The 18,888-nt window shown below is 44.6% G+C and overlaps 1 protein-coding gene across 1 annotated transcript in view; it reads right to left on the bottom strand.

Annotated features, from left to right (window-relative positions):
* The window catches only part of LOC309548373 (uncharacterized protein), a gene marked incomplete at both ends in the record, with an annotated part of 539,651 nt that extends 521,307 nt beyond the window's left edge, over window positions 1–18,344 (bottom strand). The window contains one exon of the mRNA XM_082248311.1: window positions 16,803–18,344. Within this exon, the coding sequence (XP_082104437.1) occupies window positions 16,803–18,344 (1,542 nt within the window). The remainder of the gene's footprint in view (window positions 1–16,802) is intronic.
* Window positions 18,345–18,888: the final 544 nt, after the last annotated feature.

Raw genomic sequence — 18,888 nt, 5'->3', positions numbered from 1 at the left:
TAGCGGAGAAGGATCTGGGGGAATCCATAGCAGAGAAGGATCTGGGGGAATCCATAGCGGAGAAGGATCTGGGAGAATTCATAGCGGAGAAGGATCTGGGGGAATCCATAGCGGAGAAGGATCTGGGGGAATCCATAGCGGAGAAGGATCTGGGGGAATCCATAGCGGAGAAGGATCTGGGGGAATCCATAGCAGAGAAGGATCTGGGGAAATCCATAGCGGAGAAGGATCTGGGGGAATCCATAGCGGAGAAGGATCTGGGGGAATCCATAGCGGAGAAGGATCTGGGTGTTCTGATAAATCCTAAGCTTAATAATAACATGCAATGCCAAGCTGCAGTTTCCAAAGCAAGCAAAGCCCTTTCTTGTATTAAAAGAGGCATGGACTCCAAAGAGAGAGAGAGAGAGAGAGATAATTTTCCCCCTGTACAAATCATTAGTAAGACCTCATCTGGAATATGCAGTTCAGTTTTGGGCTAAAGTTCTCAAAAAGGATATCAGGGGAACGGGAGAAAGTGCAGAGAAGGGCAACCAAACTGATAAGAGGCATGGAGGAGCTCAGCTATGAGGAGAGATTAGAGGAACTGAATTTATTCTCTCTTGAGAAGAGGAGATTAAGGGGGGATATGATAACCATGTATAAATTCATAAGTGGGGATATAATCACCATGTATAAATACATAAGGGGGGGATATGATCTCCATGTAAAAATTACATAAGAGGTCCATATAGTGACCTTGACCTTAAATTGTTCACTCAACACAGAGGACAAGGGGGCGTTCTTTACGTCTAGAGGAAAACAGATTTTGTCTCCAAATACGGAAAGGTTTCTTCACCGTAAAAGCTGTGAAAATGTGGAATAGACTCCCTCCAGAGGTGGTTCTGGCCACCTCACTAGATTGCTTTAAAAAAGTCCTGGATTCTTTCCTGGGTGTACATAATATAAATGGCTACTAGGATTTATAGGTAAAGTTAATCCAGGGAATATCTGATTGCCTCTCTGGGGATCAGGAAGGAATTTTTTTCCCCTGCTGGAGAAAATTGGATCATGCTTTTCTGGGGTTTTTCGCCTTCCTCTGGATCAACTGCGGGTATAGGATTGTGTATATGGGATTGTGTTTGGGTTTTCAATACTGTTTTTTTTTTTTTTAAATGGTTGAGCCAGATGGACTTGTGTCTTTTTTCAACCTGACTAACTATGTAACTATGTATAAGTAAGACAACAAAAAAAGCCCAACTTCAGCTAACGCTTTTAAAGTAGTTACAGCAACAGGGGTTTTTTCTAAGGGTTATCCTCCATATGAATTAAAACTGACAGTAAGCAACCCCTCCAACTGCCAAATTGCTTAACCTTCAATAGGAAGTAGAATAAAAAAGATTAACTGGGAGGGTCAACAAGTAATAAAAATGTTACAAGGGGAGACTCGGAAAAACAAAAACTTGTTTGCTAATGACAGATCTTTTAGACCCTGCAGGTCTCATTAACCTGTTACCAACCACCCGCCACCTTTTTACTGCGGCAGTGTGGCTCTCCTACACAAACGTTGGTCGCACGCCTGCAGCTAGGGGGCGAGCGCGCACGCTGCTGCCGTCACGTTCCTGCCCCACTCAGCAGCGGGGAAGCCAATGCACGGGGCAGGCGGCTCCGTTCCCCGCTGAGAGAGAAGGACGGTCGGATGTTGTAAACACAGCTGACCATTCTTCTCCCTGGAATGATCATAGAGCCCCTGTGATCCTTCTATATAGGAATACAGGTCTCTATGATCATTTCACAAGCCACGCCCCCCACAGTTAGAATCACACCCCTAGGCTCACATTTAACCCCTTGATCACCCACAATGTTAACCCCTTCCCTGCCAGTGTCATTATTACAGTGACAGTGCATATTTTTAGCACTGATTACTGTAGTAATGTCACTGGTCCCCCCAAACATGTCAAAAATGTCAGTTAGGGGTACGATCTGTCCGCCGCATTGCTGCAGTCCCACTAAAAATTGCAGATCATCGCCATTACTAGTAAAAAAAAAAAATTAAAAATTATGTAAATCTTTCCCGTAGTTTGTAGACGCGATAACTTTGGCGCAAACCAATCAAAATACGCTTATTATGATTTTTGTTTTACCAAAAATATGTAGCAGAAAACAAATTGGCCTAAAAATGTTAAAAATTTTAGATTTTTTTTTTTGAGAATGTTATATAGCAGAAAGTGAAAAAAATGGATTTTTGTAAAATCTTACCGTAAAATCCTTTTCTCTTAAGCTCATTGACAGGCGCAGTCTTCTTGATTAATATCAAATAGGGTTATACTGCCCTCTACAGGAGTAGGACACTAGGCAGAAGGAAAACGTTCTGGCCACACCTTTAGGGGCAGTCCCAGAGGGTATATCCTCTCTCTCTCTGCTACAGGAAGTCAGTTATGTCACAAAGCAGTGTTAGAGAATTTAACCCAACCCAACTCAAAAACAGAGGGCGGGTACTGCGTCTGTCAATGAGCTTAAGAGAAAAGGATTTTACGGTAAGATTTTACAAAAATCCATTTTTCTCTGTCGCTTATTGACAGACGCAGTCTTCTTGATTAATATCAAATAGGGACGTCCCAAAGCAGTGCCACTAATGAGGGGTGGGATAACAGAAATCAAAATTTAAATCCAGAAGGCCCAACCGGTGCCGACTAGAAGTCTTAAAGGCTCATCAACCAAAGGATGAGACTCAACTGAAAACCCAACAGAAAAAAACCCTTGAGGTAGACCAACGGTCTCCTCAAATTGCTGCCTGCAAAACCTTGCGGCCAAAAGAGGCATCCGCCGATGCCATCACATCAACTTTATAAAATTTTGTAAAGGTATGAACCGACGACCAGGTAGCCGCCTTGCAAACCTGGACCACTGACGCCTGATGGCGGAAGGCCCAGGAAGCACTAAGCGCCCGAGTGGAGTGCGCCTTGACAGGGAACGGAGGATTCCGACCCTTAATAGAATAAGCCTGTACCACCGTCTGTCTGATCCATCTGGAGATAGTCGCGGCAGATGCAGGCAACCCCTTTTTGGGGCCATCTGTGATCACAAAAAGTGAATCCGTTTTTAATGAAACGAGTCCGTAGTTTTCAGGTATACCCTGATTGCCCGAACCACATCCAAGGAGTGTAATGCAAACTCACGATGATGGCTGGGCTTAGGACACAGGGAAGGCAATACAATGTCCTCATTCAGATGAAACTCTGAAACCACTTTAGGAAGGAAGGATGGATTCGGACGAAGAACCACCTTATCCCTATGAACCACCAGATATGGGGAACGACAAGATAATGCGGCCAGTTCTGACACCCTGCGTGCAGAAGTGATAGCCACCAAGAAGGCCACCTTTTGGGATAACGTAAGCAAGGGAATCTCCCTAATATCTTCAAAGGGAGGTTTCTGAATGTAATGTTCTGGTACCTTTGGGTACCTAATTACTCTTTCATAAGTGTATGCGCCCCATCATTCTCTTTTGGTAAGGTGCGCATACACCTTTAAGACTGATGCTGTCATCACTGAGCGCCGGACTGGATGGCTATTTAGATCGCCGGCTCTCACTCACATGTGTTCGTTCAAACTGCTGTGCCTTGATGCTAACCTGTCTTGAAGCTCTCATGCTTGCAAGCATACCTCGCTGTCGGAACCACGCTGCGCTGATCCCTGTATCCCGCTACCGGATCATCCGCTCTTGCCAAACCTCTCCTCTGCTACATTGCTATTAGTGATAAGTACCCCACAGGGGAAACCTCTATAACCTTTATACTAAAGCTTACACTATCTAGCTCTGCATACTAAGGACTATTACTACATCTGCATTATCTAAGATTGCTAGCTCTTGAGCCTACTACCACCTGTTCTTGCACTGGGTTGATCTCTCTTGTATGTCCAGCTGCTACTCTGTCATCTGCTACCATACATGATTGCTAAACCTATCTGCATCCCATCTGCTACTATCTTACTTTCAAGAACATTTCCTTTCAAGTGTCTGTCATCTACCATCTCTACCCAACCTGTCTCTTCAACCTATCATCACTGTGTTACTATATACATAAGTCACTCTAGGAAACATCTTATTGAGTGTGTGTATTTACTTGCTGAATTGAGATCATCCACACATGATGAGTCGTTGAGAGTTGGGATTGGTGTCTCAGCGTTTCTCTACATGACTACTGAAGTGGAATATTTCTGCAGCTGAAAATCCACATCATACGTAAAACGCAGGAGCGTTACAGATTGAACGAACCCCAAATGGATTCAGCAGAAATAACCACTCAGATGACACAATTAAAACAGCAAGTAACTGCGTTAATACACGCACTTGCTGAATTAAAAGAAGACAATCAGGCTCTGTCGCAGCAGGTAATTAGACTGACACAACTTACCACTGCTCAGTCCCCTGAACCCAAAATAAATCCTCCTTTGGTATTTACAGGCGATCGCAAAAAATTTAGCGAATTTAAAAACGCATGTGAGTTACTTTTCTTGCTAAAACCCCGTACCTACCTTACTGATCACATTAAGGTTTGTACTATTATTTCTTACCTAACAGGCGATCCTCGGGCCTGGGCAGACTCTCTTTTTGAGAAAAACGACCAGCTTCTCAACTCCTATGCCTTGTTCCTAGCGGAACTCGCTAGCCTATATGATGATCCCAATAGGCAGAGTACTGCCGATCTTCAATTAAGATCCTTGAAACAAGGTAGGAGACCTGTAGAAGACTTTGTCGCAGAATTCAAGAGATGGACCCTTGATTCAGAATGGAATGATGCATCTCTGAAAACCCAATTTAGGCTTGGCCTATCAGAGGCCGTTAAAGACGAGCTCGCCCGAGCGGATCTGCCAAAAACCCTGGATGCATTAATACAACTCAGTATCACCATAGATAGAAGACTACGAGAAAGAAAGGCTGAGAAAATGGGAATGCCATTATCCAGTCCTTCTCGGATTTCGGCCGTTGACCCCGTTCCTATGGAGGTAGGAACCATACGCCCACCTCTATCAACTATGGAAAGAGCCAAAAGACGATCTGGTAATCTCTGCTTGTACTGTGCATCCCCGGATCACAAGATAAACGTCTGTCCCCTAGTCTACAAAAAGAAGGGTGAGTGTTCACATGTCCTCCTAGGGGGATTGACAACTTCAATCACTAACCCTTACCTTTCTGTTTGCTTAACATTACAGTGGGACCAGAACAGGATTACTACTAAGGCCATGATTGACAAAGGATCTTGTGGAAATTATATTGACATACGTTTTGCTGCTTTAAATAAAGTTCCTATTATTTCTAAACTTAAACCTGTCTCAGTAAGTCTTATTAACGGTGTTCCTTTATCCTCTGGTCCAATCACTGATCAGACACAGGCACTCCTAGTCACTACTAACGGGTCTCATATGGAGACCACTACCTTCGATCTAATACCTTCACCCCACTTTCCCATTGTGCTGGGACTTCCCTGGTTGCACACACATCAACCAACCATAGATTGGAAGGAACGGACCCTGGCCTTCCTCTCTTGCTATTGCGAGGGTACGTGTAACCTCCCGTCTTTCGGGAAGATCCTGTCTGTGGTGACAGATGAGATTGCACCACTATGTTATCAGGATCTCTCTGAGGTTTTTCTTGAAAAAAATGCTCAAGCACTACCTCCCCATCGAGACTATGATTGTAGCATTGATCTACTCCCAAATAGCAAATTGCCGTTCGGTCATGTTTATCCTCTTTCACAGGATGAACTTTCCCATCTCAAAGACTATTTGGATGAGAATTTGGAAAAAGGTTTTATTAGACCTTCCACTTCTTCCGCAGCAGCAGGACTCTTTTTTGTCCGCAATAAGGACTCAAGTCTCAGGCCTATCATCGACTATAGGCAATTGAATGCTATTACAATAAAAGATCGCTATCCTCTACCGCTTATCCCTGAGCTCATTGAGCAGGTGCGTGGAGCTACCTATTTTTCAAAATTGGATCTGAAAGGAGCATACAATCTCATTCGAATCCGTGCTGGACACGAGTGGAAGACTGCATTCAGAACCAGATACGGATTGTTCGAATATCTTGTAATGCCATTCGGGCTATGCAACGCCCCTGCAGTTTTTCAACGATTTATAAACGATATTTTCAGAGACTTACTGGATGTCTGTGTTGTGGTATATCTGGACGATATACTTATATATTCACGATCCCTGTCTGAACACATAAGACATGTAAGACTAGTATTATCGAGATTGCTTGCACATAATCTTTATGTGAAGCTGAAGAAATGCTTGTTCCATAAAGATGAGGTACTGTTTCTAGGCTACATCATATCCAAAACAGGAATCGAGATGGACATGAGTAAGATATCCTACATTCAGGATTGGCCTACACCAACCACACGCAAGGCGCTACAGCGATTCCTTGGATTTTCAAATTTCTACAGGAAGTTCATCAGAAACTTCTCTGCCATTGTGAGACCCCTCACACAGCTCACTAGCATTAAAAAACCATTCAAATGGTCAGATGAAGCAAATAAAGCTTTTCACCTGTTAAAGACAAGGTTTACTTCTGCTCCCATATTACGCCATCCAGACCCATCCCTCCAATACATTCTGGAAGTAGATGCGTCAAACATGGCAGTAGGAGCAATACTCTCCCAACGACCAACTCACACTTCACCACTTCATCCAGTCGCCTTTTTTTCTAAATCCCTAAGCAGTCCAGAGATAAATTACCCCGTGGGTGAAAAGGAACTGCTTGCTATAAAATTGGCTCTGGAGAATTGGCGACATCTACTCGAAGGCACCCAATTACCAATACTTATATACACGGACCATAAAAATCTCCAATATCTTCAGACTAACAAAACTCTCTCTCACCGACAGGTACGATGGTCACTATTCTTTCTAAGGTTTAACTTCCTAGTGACCTACAAACCTGCAGATAGGAACAAATAGGCGGATGCACTATCACGACTAACTGAAGAAAACTACTTCGAAATCTCTTCCGTTCCTATAATACCTCACAAACGCATTATTGGAGTTGTCCGTTCCTTGAAGGAAGAGGTTTTGCATGGTATAAGTTTGGATTCACCCCCACCACAACTAAATACTGATGCAGAAGGCTTCCTCTACTACAACGACAAACTTTACATACCACCTACCATACGCACCAAGATCTTGGAATTATCGCATGATGTGCCTATGGCAGGACATATGGGTATGACAAAGACTCTTAATCTGATTACCAGGCAATTCTGGTGGCCTGACATGAAAACATCTATACAAAAATTCGTCTCCTCATGCAATGTCTGTGCCAGGTCCAAAATTGACACTACGAGACCATCCGGTCTACTATGCAGTCTACCAATACCCCAAACTCCATGGGAAGTTGTGTCCTTGGACTTTATAGTGGAATTGCCTCCTTCCAAAGGATTTAATACCATCTTAGTGTCAGTGGACCATCTGACAAAGATGGCACATTTCATTGCTATTCGCAGACTACCTTCGTCCAAACAAACGGCAGAACTTCTGATGAAACATGTCTTTAAGTTACATGGTATCCCAAAAACTCTTCTGTCTGACCGTGGATCACAATTTATTTCCAAGTTCTGGCAAGAACTATGTCACATACTACGGATCGAGCGGAAGCTCACTTCTCCTTACCATCCGCAGACCAACGGACAGACTGAAAGAGTCAACCAATGCATCGAGCAATATTTACGTTGTTACACTTCTTACCAACAGGATGATTGGGTGGATCTTCTCCCTCTGGCAGAATTTGCCTACAACAACGCAACCCACAGTACGACCAAGCAGAGTCCGTTCTACTTGAACTATGGGTTTCATCCCTCTATTCTTCCACCACGCATCCTTCCTTCAAATAACCCAGTAGCCTCAGACTATCTTACCCAAATAAAGGACTCTCTGGGTTTGCTTAATACTACCATTGCACACGCTCATAGTCAACAAAAGAAGTACTATGATCTTCGCAGAAGACCTTCTCCTCAGTACGCTATCGGGGACCTCGTTTGGCTCTCAACAAAAAATTTAAGACTGAAAATCCCTAGCAAAAAGCTTGGACCTCTGTTCTTGGGACCTTTCCCAATCAAGAAACTTATTGGAAAAGCTGCAGTACAGCTTACATTGCCAATAGACCTCAAAATACATCCCATTTTCCATGTGTCGCTACTGAAGCCCCATGTTCCTGACCAAGGAATAAGGCCTACTATCCCAGCTCCTCCTCCTGTACAAGTTGAAGGTGGAGAAGAATATGAGATAAAAGAGATTCTGGATTCTCGTATCCACAGAGGAAGACTTCAGTACTTGGTTCGATGGAAGAACTATGGGCCCCAAGACGACACCTGGCTAAACACCTCTGACATACATGCCTCTAGATTTATCCGCAATTTTCATGCAAAGTACCCAGACAAACCAGCTCCAGAGGCCTTCAGGAGCTGGCCTTAAGGGGGGGGGTACTGTAATGTTCTGGTACCTTTGGGTACCCTAATTACTCTTTCATAAGTGTATGCGCCCCACCATTCTCTTTTGGTAAGGTGCGCATACACCTTTAAGACTGATGCTGTCATCACTGAGCGCCGGACTGGATGGCTATTTAGATCGCCGGCTCTCACTCACATGTGTTCGTTCAAACTGCTTTGTGCCTTGATGCTAACCTGTCTTGAAGCTCTCATGCTTGCAAGCATACCTCGCTGTCGGAACCACGCTGCGCTGATCCCTGTATCCCGCTACCGGATCATCCGCTCTTGCCGAACCTCTCCTCTGCTACATTGCTATTAGTGATAAGTACCCCACAGGGGAAACCTCTATAACCTTTATACTAAAGCTTACACTATCTAGCTCTGCATACTAAGGACTATTACTACATCTGCATTATCTAAGATTGCTAGCTCTTGAGCCTACTACCACCTGTTCTTGCACTGGGTTGATCTCTCTTGTATGTCCACCTGCTACTCTGTCATCTGCTACCATACATGATTGCTAAACCTATCTGCATCCCATCTGCTACTATCTTACTTTCAAGAACATTTCCTTTCAAGTGTCTGTCATCTACCATCTCTACCCAACCTGTCTCTTCAGCCTATCATCACTGTGTTACTATATACATAAGTCACTCTAGGAAACATCTTATTGAGTGTGTGTATTTACTTGCTGAATTGAGATCATCCACACATGATGAGTCGTTGAGAGTTGGGATTGGTGTCTCAGCGTTTCTCTACATGACTACTGAAGTGGAATATTTCTGCAGCTGAAAATCCACATCATACGTAAAACGCAGGAGCGTTACACTGAAGAACCGACAACACTAAATTAAGATCCCAGGGTGGTAAGGGTGCGCGCACTGGCGGAGCCAGGTGTCGCACCCCCTGGATGAAATTCCTCACCAAGGAATGAGTAGCCAAAGGTTTCTGAAAGAAGATTGCTAATGCTGAAACCTGACCCTTGATAGTGCTCAAGGACAATTTCTGCTCAACTCCCTGTTGCAGAAAGGCCAAGATTCGGGTCACCGAATAGGTACGTGGGGGAAATCCAAGAGATTCACACCACGCAATATAAGACCTCCATGTGCGATAATAGACTTTGCTGGAAGTCGCTTTCCTTGCTTTAATTAAAGTAGGAATAACTGAAGCTGACAAACCCTTGTCCTTCAGTACCTGCGTCTCAATGGCCAGGCCGTTGAAGCCAGCTATTGTAAAGCAAGATGGAAGATCCGTCCGTGAGACAGCAGATCCTCCTTGAGAAGAAGTCTCCAAGGAGCGTCCGTGACTAGCCTCACCAAGTCGACGTCCCAGGCTCGACGAGGTCCGTCCGGAGTTACCAGGATAACTGGAATTCCCTCCACCTCTATTCTGCGAGGAAGTTCCCGCAGAAACTTGAGAGGATGGAAGGCATACCGTAGCTGATACTGCCCCAACAGGGCGATCAACGCGCCTTTTGCGTCCACTAGAGGATCGCGGGCGCGTGCTACAAACCTCCGCACCTTCCTTTTGAGCCGAGATGCCAACAGATCCACATCCAGGGTGCCCCAATGAAGGCACAGCTGGTGAAATACCCCTGGATGAAAGGACTATACCCCTTAATCCAGAGTCTGATGGCTGAGATAATCTGCCTGCCAATTCCCTAGGTGATTGACCTAAGCCACAGCCGTGGCATTGTCCAACTGGATCCGAACCGGGCTGCCCTGGAGCTGCTCGGTCCAGTAAATCAGACACAGTCTGATCATTCTCAGTTCCCACACATTTATCGGAAACCTGGATTCTATCGGAAGGAGTGACTTCCCCTGGGTGAGCATTGGAGACCGAAGCCACCAGACCAGAGACTCCCTGGTCCGCTCGCTCAACCGGATCCGATTGTCCAGGGAATCTGGATCCCGATTCCATTAGAAAAGAATCTCCCTTAGAAGAATTCTCCTGGAGGGAACTGGAAATGATCTTTGACAAAAGTGAAGAAAACGTTCTGCTCAAGGAATGGGAACTACCGCTCCCTGTAGCATACGAATGTTGGAAGGGAAGAATTGCACCGGTAGAAGTGATCGAAACTCGATCTTGTATCCCGACCGTACGACCTCCTGAACCCCTTTGTCCGGGATTCAGGAAAGTCATGGATCTGGAAACCGGTGAAGACGTCCCCCCACCCCAGAGATGGGTGGGGGCGCACCTTCAGGCTGTATTGGTTTTATCTTCAGGTTTGGCTGAGCCGGACTTTTGTTTACCCGACCAGCGTCCTTTAAAACCCCCTGAAGGAGCTTTGCCCTTCTCGCTTGCCCCAACAGAGCGAACAAACCTTTTAGGAGCGGAAAAGGAAGGTCCTCGTCTGTTACGAGGTCCTTTACCCTTAGCAGTCTGTGGCAAAAAAGCGCTTTTACCCCGAGTGAGATCCTTTATAATCTCATGTAAGGTGGCCCCAAACAGGCGATCCCCCTGAAAAGGGAGATTAGCCAAGGCTTTCTTGGAACCTTGATCCGCCGACCAGCACTTTAACCACAACACGCGTCTGAGGACTACTGCTGACATCGACGCATGTCCTAACAAGGGAGTTACGTCCAAAGCGGCGTCACCGATGAACTGTAGTCCCTGTATGATCTGCTCCATCAAATCGGATGCTGCCGGGGGGATACCTCTCCCCTTTAAGTCACGGCGTAACAACTTGGCCCATTCTGTCAATGTTTGTGAAACTAAACCAATGGCCACCACTGGCCTAAAGGCTGACCCTATCAGGGAAAAAACAGAGCGGGATTCGGCTTCCACCTTCCGATCCACCGGATCCTTAAAGGACAGAGCGTCCTCCAACGGGATAACAGTGGCTTTATTTAATCTGGAAATCGGTGGGTCCACCACTGGTGGTACCGTCCATTTTTTAATGAGGGATTCCTCAAACGGATAGCGCCTAGCAATGCGTTTAGAAATAGCAAGAGTTCGTTTGGGATGATCCCATTCCTCTTTAATCTTATTACCAAAGCATTTGGGTAAGGGAAAAACCTTCACCATCTTGGTAGGCTTACTAGTACCAAAGGGAATTTCCGTCTCGGTTACCTCTGCCGGTGTAACCTCCAATCTTAAGGTTTCCCGGACAGCCACAACTAGTGCGTCCACCAACGCTTCTTCTTGTGCTATGGCGGAGGCAGAAACGTCCTCCTCACTGTCTGAGGAGACATTACCTGAGACCACAGTCCCAGAAGAGGGACCTGCAGCTGCAGTGACCAGCTCAGAATCCGAATCTGAAGTATCAGATGAAATAGGGGTAGGCGGGGGTCGCTTTCTTGACCCCCGTCCCTGACAGGCCACCTCCACCCGGGATACCAAAGACTCCAAAACTGTAGATAATGCATCAATTACAAGTGAGGTACTGGAGGGTCCTGCGGCCACCTCGAGGGGATCAGGTGGGGATACATGTGTGGCAGGGTCCATGTTTATACAAGACACTTGCCAGCAAACAAAAAAATAATTGCAAAGAAAAAACTTTTTTTTTTTTTTTGTAATCCCCCAGCGCAACAGCGCCCCTCAGTGTACCTGTTCCGGACCCCACAGAGAGAGAGAGACCCCAAGGCTCACCACCTGATGCACAGAAGTTTTATCCACCTGCTCTCAGCGCTGTCTTGTTACAGACAGGAAGTCTTTTGGCACTTTCCCCGGGTAAAGGAGGCGTCTCCGCCCCTTTACACGCCTTCCGGCGCTGCCCTGCTCCTCCTCGAGGTAGCTGGGCGTTTCCAAAATGGCCGCCCCCATGCAGGAGACACGAGGCTACGCCAAAATGGCGGCCTCGCGCGACCTGCGGGAGATGGCGGCGGCCTGTCACCTATGGGAAGATGGCGGCGGCCTGCTGCGCAGTGTGCGGCCTGCGGAGGATCATATCGGCCTGTGCGGCCTGCGGGAGGTGTGGGAGGATGGCGACCTGCGGACGGATGGCGGCCTGCGGATGGCGGTAATCTAGGCCCAGGCATCGGCCTGTATTGCAGCCTTATGATCAGGTAGGATCTATCCCACATACATGGCCATCATTCACAGTAATGCCAGCCACTGACTTCAGTCATGGTCCTTAAACAGTGCCCCATCATACAGTGACTTTAGATAGTCAGCTCCCAAACCAAGCCTCCTGGTTTCTTATACACAAAATCACACTCAATTGGGGGATTTGTAACACCTGTTATAGGATAGTGGCCATCCCAGGGAGGGGCCCGCGTCCACCAACACACCCGTAGGGGGAAAGGGAGAACATAACTCACCATACCGGAACTAGGCGGGCGCCAACTCCTGACAGAACCCCTTTCCACCGAAGTGGGGGGGCTGTCGACCAATACGGACGCAGTGACTCAGTTTCCAACTGGTCGTTGGCATCCAGGCGAGACATTTAACTCGCAGGGTCAGTCCCTGTCCAGTGGGACTATGTCGCGGCCGACCCAGCGCGGAGCTAGGGCCTGCACGCGCTCGCAGGCTGACTGGGGTGACCACTGGATCTCAGCACCCAGCCGTCGCCCAGTTTCAGCATACTTGCTTGAAGATCTCACAGGAACAACTGGAGAAAAAAGCTGCCTAAAAAAAACTGACTTCCTGTAGCAGAGAGAGAGAGGATATACCCTCTGGGACTGCCCCTAAAGGTGTGGCCAGAACGTTTTCCTTCTGCCTAGTGTCCTACTCCTGTAGAGGGCAGTATAACCCTATTTGATATTAATCAAGAAGACTGCGTCTGTCAATATTGTTTTTTGTTTGCCAGAATTGTCGCTCTTTTTTGTTTATAGCGCAAAAAATTAAAATCACACAGGTGATCAAATACCACCAAAAGAAAGCTCTATTTGTGGGGAAAAAAGGACGTCAATTTTATTTCAATTGTCCATTAAAGTAATGCTGTGCCGAATCGCAAAATATGGCCTGGTCATTAAAGGGGGAAAATCTTCCGATCCAGAAGTGGTTAAAAAAAAAAAAAACTGCCACCTAAAAAACATCACATTGTCCCCTATGTGATGAAAGGAAAGTAAAACAAAAATTACAAATATTTTTATTTTTTTTGCAAAAAAATTGGTTACACCCAAGCACATAAAATTCCCCCCCCCCCCCCCGAAGAAATTTTGAGGCCCTCCACCTCCATATATATGCTCATAGAAACGTAAGCGCATGCGTCAGGGGCGCCTACGCATGAAAATATTGATTGCGATGCACATGTTGCCATGCACACGGGAGTGAAAGCATTAATTCTAACACCAGACATCCTCCATAACACTAAACTGATACATGTAGGGGGCTTTTTAACCACTTTACCGCTGAGTACCGTAGTACTACTGCAGCAAAGTGGCTCTTGTAGGTCTGACGACGTAGACCTACGTCGCCAGACTCCTCCCCCTGTAGGCGGCGCTCGCGCGCCGCCGGAGGCGCGCTCCCGCTGTTTTCATTCACAGCGGGAGTCGGGCCAGGGGAGGAGCAGCGGCGATCGCTGCTGCTCTGCCCCGATCGTCGGGAAATCCAGTTTGGAGATCCGCCCGCCTGTGTAAACAGAGCGGGCGGATCTCCTCAGTGACAGGGAGTGACAGATCGGACTGTTCAGCATAGCTGGACATCCGATCTGTCCCTGTCTCACACAGTCACCTCCCCCCCCCACACGTCAGTAAGCACCAGGCATACATTAACCCCTCCCTCTCCAATAAAATTAACCCCTTCCCTGCCAGTGTCATTTTTACAGTAACAGTGCATATTTATAGCACTGATTACTGCAGTAATGTCACTGGTACCCCCAAAAGTGTCAAAAATGTCAGTCAAGGGTCCAATCTGTCCGCCGCAATGTCGCAGTCCCGCAAAAAAAATCGCAGATCGCCGCCATTACTCGTTAAAAAAAAAAACACCAAAAATGACAGAAATCTTTCCCTTAGTTAGTAAACGCAATAACTTTTGCGCAAATCAATCAAAATACGCTTATTGCGATTTTTTTTACCAAACATAGGTAGCAGAAAACAAATTGGCCAAAAATTTTAAAAAAATTAGATTTTTACATCTTTTTTGGGGGGAATTTCATATAAAAAAATGTTAAAAATATTGTTATTTTTTCAAAACAAATGCTCTTTTTTTGTTTATAGTGCAAAAAGTAAAAATTGCACAGGTGATCAAATACCACCAAAAGAAAGCTCTGTTTGTGGGGAAAAAAGGACGTAAATTTCGTTTGGGTACAGCGTCGCACGACCGCGCAATTGTCAGTTAAAGTCGCACAGTGCCGAATCGCAAAAGGTGGCCCAGACGTAAGACAGCAAAATGCTCTAGTGGTAAAGTGGTTAAGCATTGTGGTCGGTAATTGGGTGCGCTAAAACAACAGTGATAAAGACCCAAATCAATGGGATGACAAAATCAATAAACATCAATTATAAATCATGAATAGAAAATAAATCTTCATAAACTAGTGACACTCGTGTGGATCATAGTGGTATATCAACATAAACGAAAAGTTCATAAGTGTCCATAAATGAAGTGATGAATGAAACTGAAAATTTAAAACAACGTGCTTCCAAATCCAAAGTGTAAATCCCCCACCAAGTGAAATTCCTCCTTACCAGATGGAAGAAGTAAGATGCCAAAACATAACAAATGTGCTGAAAACAAAATGGAAATCCCACAGTGCTCCAAATCGCCTTGTGAAAACACCTGAATTGGTCTCTTACCAGATAGCAATCAAAAAACGATTGTAAATTGTTCCCAGAGAACACTATCTTCTCCTCCTCCTTCACATTCAAAAGAGTGTCTCCAATATGCCAAGCTGCCGGTCACTCTGTGTGATCTGATATGGAGAAGATCCCATGCTGTCCCTATGGTGGCCGTGTGTTCAGGATGAAGAAGCTGTTCAGCCTGCTGGAACCGTAAGCATTGCCTATAGAAAATATAGGGGACTGAAGTTTGTTGCCATTTCACAGGCACACACAAATTTAAGGTTTGGCAAATTTGGTATCCATTTACTCAGCGCAATCTCTTTTATATTTTACCAAAATGTGGTTTTATTTATTGCATATGTTCACCCTAATGTTCACCTTAGTTTTTTTTTTTTGTTTTGTTTTTTTAACTTAAATTTTGTGTTTCCTATACCTTTAAGGTAATATCGGGTGACTTAAATTTGAACTACCACTATTTTATTCTCTAGGGAGTCTGCTTTCAGAAAATATATAATGTTTGGGGGTTTTACATAATTTTCAAGGCTAAAATGATTTTTAAACGTGTGCAAAAAAATGCAAAAAAGGGGTCAGGCAGCAAAAAGGTTAAAGAGAACCCCAACTGGAGGAATGTCAGTCCTCAAAACACACTTCACACTTGGTAAGCTCAGAGCTCTTGCAGTTGTGCTGTGTGAATAGTCTATGGAGATGAATAATAGCTGGACAGAGGAAGAAGATAACAACAAGGACATTCTTTCTTCACCAGATGGAATCCCTGAGACTTTCAGTAGAACCAAATGTAACACAAAGTAGCCAGCTGAAATTAAATGGTACTGTTAAATGCATCCCATAAACAGCAGAAAGTCAGTGTTGAAGGCCTACAGCAGCTTAGAAAGTTACTTTCTTACTGAACAGAGACTTCTCCCTGGCTGGTGTCCCAACCACAGACCTGCCTGCAGAGCTGTCATCCATGAGAGAAGATGAAACATGGAAAGGAGGCATTGATCATGGGAGAGGAAGTTTGGATAAGGTGAGCATAGCTGGAGCCCCAAAGCCTGGCTTATGGTGTATCAACTGTCAGAAGAACCTGGAAGGGACTCTCCCACTGAGTCTTGGCAAGATGCCATTGGATCCCATCCTAGTCTCTGGTACTGAGGCAGTGTTGGTCATGTATTCGCTCAGGTAAGGAAGAAAACACTTGGGAACACGGCTCAGTTAGTGAATGATGAAAATGCATTACATGTTCAGTCAAAGCTCCATAAAAAAAAAATAAAAAGATGAGAATCATGAGGAAAACAGTTCAGTCACTGATACTTATCTGAAAAAATAAATAAAAATGTATAATATTTACAGGCCTTCTAGGTGTGTGTGTGTTATGGACATAGGCACTACAGTTAGTGAATCCAATCATTACATTCCAGTTTGCTCACAACTTTTAGTTTATTTTTTTTCTAAAGTCACATTTTATCTTTTCAAGTCTTCCCTAGCTTGTGGGATGACATTGGGGCTGTGAAACTAATGGGACACCCACAAATCCTTTATTATTCCTCCTTCTTCCAGAGTTTCCTCTCTGCAGCTGAAGCTTATGAATCCTCTGGTGATACATTAGCACAGCATTTACTGCATAATCTTTGTCACATTCAAAGCATTAAAATGGCTTCCTTCCAGTGTGAACCCTCTGGTGTCTGATAAGATGTGACTTCACTGTAAAAGCTTTGCCACATTCAGAACACTGATATGGCTTCTCTCCAGTGTGAATCCTCTGGTGTCTGATAAGATATGACTTCTGTGTAAAAGCTTTGCCACATTCAGAACACGGATATGGCTTCTCTCCAGTGTGAATCCTCTGGTGTCTGAAAAAATCTGACTTCTGTGTAAAAGCTTTGCCACATTCAGAACACTGATATGACTTCTCTCCAGTGTGAATCCTCTGGTGTGTGGTAAGATATGACTTCTGTGTAAAAGCTTTGCCACATTCAGAACACTGATATGGCTTCTCTCCAGTGTGAACCCTCTGGTGTATGATAAGCTCTGACTTCTGTATAAAAGCTTTGCCACATTCAGAACACTGATATGGCTTCTCTCCAGTGTGAACCATCTGGTGTGCGATGAGCTCTTTCTTGGTTATAAAAGCTTTGCCACATTCAGAACACTGATATGGCTTTTCTCCAGTGTGAATCCTCTGGTGACTGATAAGATGTGACTTCTGTATAAAAGCTTTGCCACATTCAGAACACTGATATGGCTTCTCTCCAGTGTGAATCCTCTGGTGTGTGATGAGCTCTTTCTTTGTTATAAAAGCTTTGCCACATTCAGAACACTGATATGACTTCTCTCCAGTGTGAATCATCTGGTGTGCGATGAGCTCTTTCTTGGTTATAAAAGCTTTGCCACATTCAGAACACTGATATGACTTCTCTCCAGTGTGAACCCTCTGGTGTCTGATAAAATTTGACTTCTGTGTAAAAGCTTTGCCACATTCAGAACACTGATACAGCTTTTCTCCAGTGTGAATCATCTGGTGTCTGATAAGATTTGACTTCAATGTAAAAGTTTTATCACATTCAGAACACTGATATGATTTCTCTCCAGTGTGAACCTTCTGGTGTGTGATAAGATGTGACTTCTGTGTAAAAGCTTTGCCACATTCAGAACATTGATATGACTTCTCTCCAGTTTGAATCCTCTTGTGTGTGATAAGATTTGACTTCAATGTAAAAGTTTTATCACATTCAGAACATGGATATGGCTTCTCTCCAGTGTGAATCCTCTGGTGTGTGATGAGCTCTTTCTTGGTTATTAAAGCTTTGCCACATTCAGAACACTGATATGACTTCTCTCCAGTGTGAACTCTCTGGTGTCTGATAAAATTTGACTTCTGTGTAAAAGCTTTGCCACATTCAGAACACTGATACAGCTTTTCTCCAGTGTGAATCATCTTGTGTCTGATAAGATCTGACTTCTGTGTAAAAGCTTTGCCACATTCAGAACACTGATATGGCTTCTCTCCAGTGTGAACCCTCTGGTGTGTGATAAGATGTGACTTCTGTGTAAAAGCTTTGCCACATTCAGAACACTGATATGTCTTCTCGCCTGTGTAAATCCTCTTGTGTGTGATAAGATTTGACTTCAATGTAAAAGTTTTATCACATTCAGAACATGGATATGGCTTCTCTCCAGTGTGAACCTTCTGGTGTTTTATACCTTTTGCCTCCATTGTAAAACCTTTATCACATTCCAAACAAGAAATATCTTCTGAAATGACTTCTCATATATACATGGGTTGGACTTTACAGTAAAGACATTGTCACTTCCAGAGCACTAAAATTACTTCTCGTTTGTTGTCCTCCGAGGTTGGATCAATGTTGAAGAGCATTCAAAACATTCATGACATTTAGAACACGGATAGGTCTTGTGTCCTGTGTGAATCTTCCAGTGAACTGCAATAAAGACTTTCAGTCACTTATAACATCCATATGGCTTTCTTCTCATGTAACTTTGTTGTATTGTTGTAACAAGACAAGCATGACCAAAAAATGGTTCATCAATCCACCTGTGCAAAAAAAAAACAGAAGTCATAATTCTATAATAAGGGTTATAAAAAAAAACTACCGTTAGTTCACCAGTAACGGTCTTTTCTTACGAGCCTTTCCAGGACGGCCCAACAGTGAGAGATGATAGGCTCCTCCCTACAGAAAACACAATCAATTAAGCACATTTAAAAGGCCCCACCTTCCCCTCTAGCCCCAGTTGTAATAGAG

The sequence above is a fragment of the Pelophylax lessonae genome (genome assembly GCF_965119305.1).
Source record: "Pelophylax lessonae genome assembly, chromosome: 2".
NCBI lineage: Eukaryota > Metazoa > Chordata > Amphibia > Anura > Ranidae > Pelophylax > Pelophylax lessonae.
Note: the sequence above shows the minus strand (reverse complement) of the source record. Positions and strands in the feature narration are given on the sequence as shown.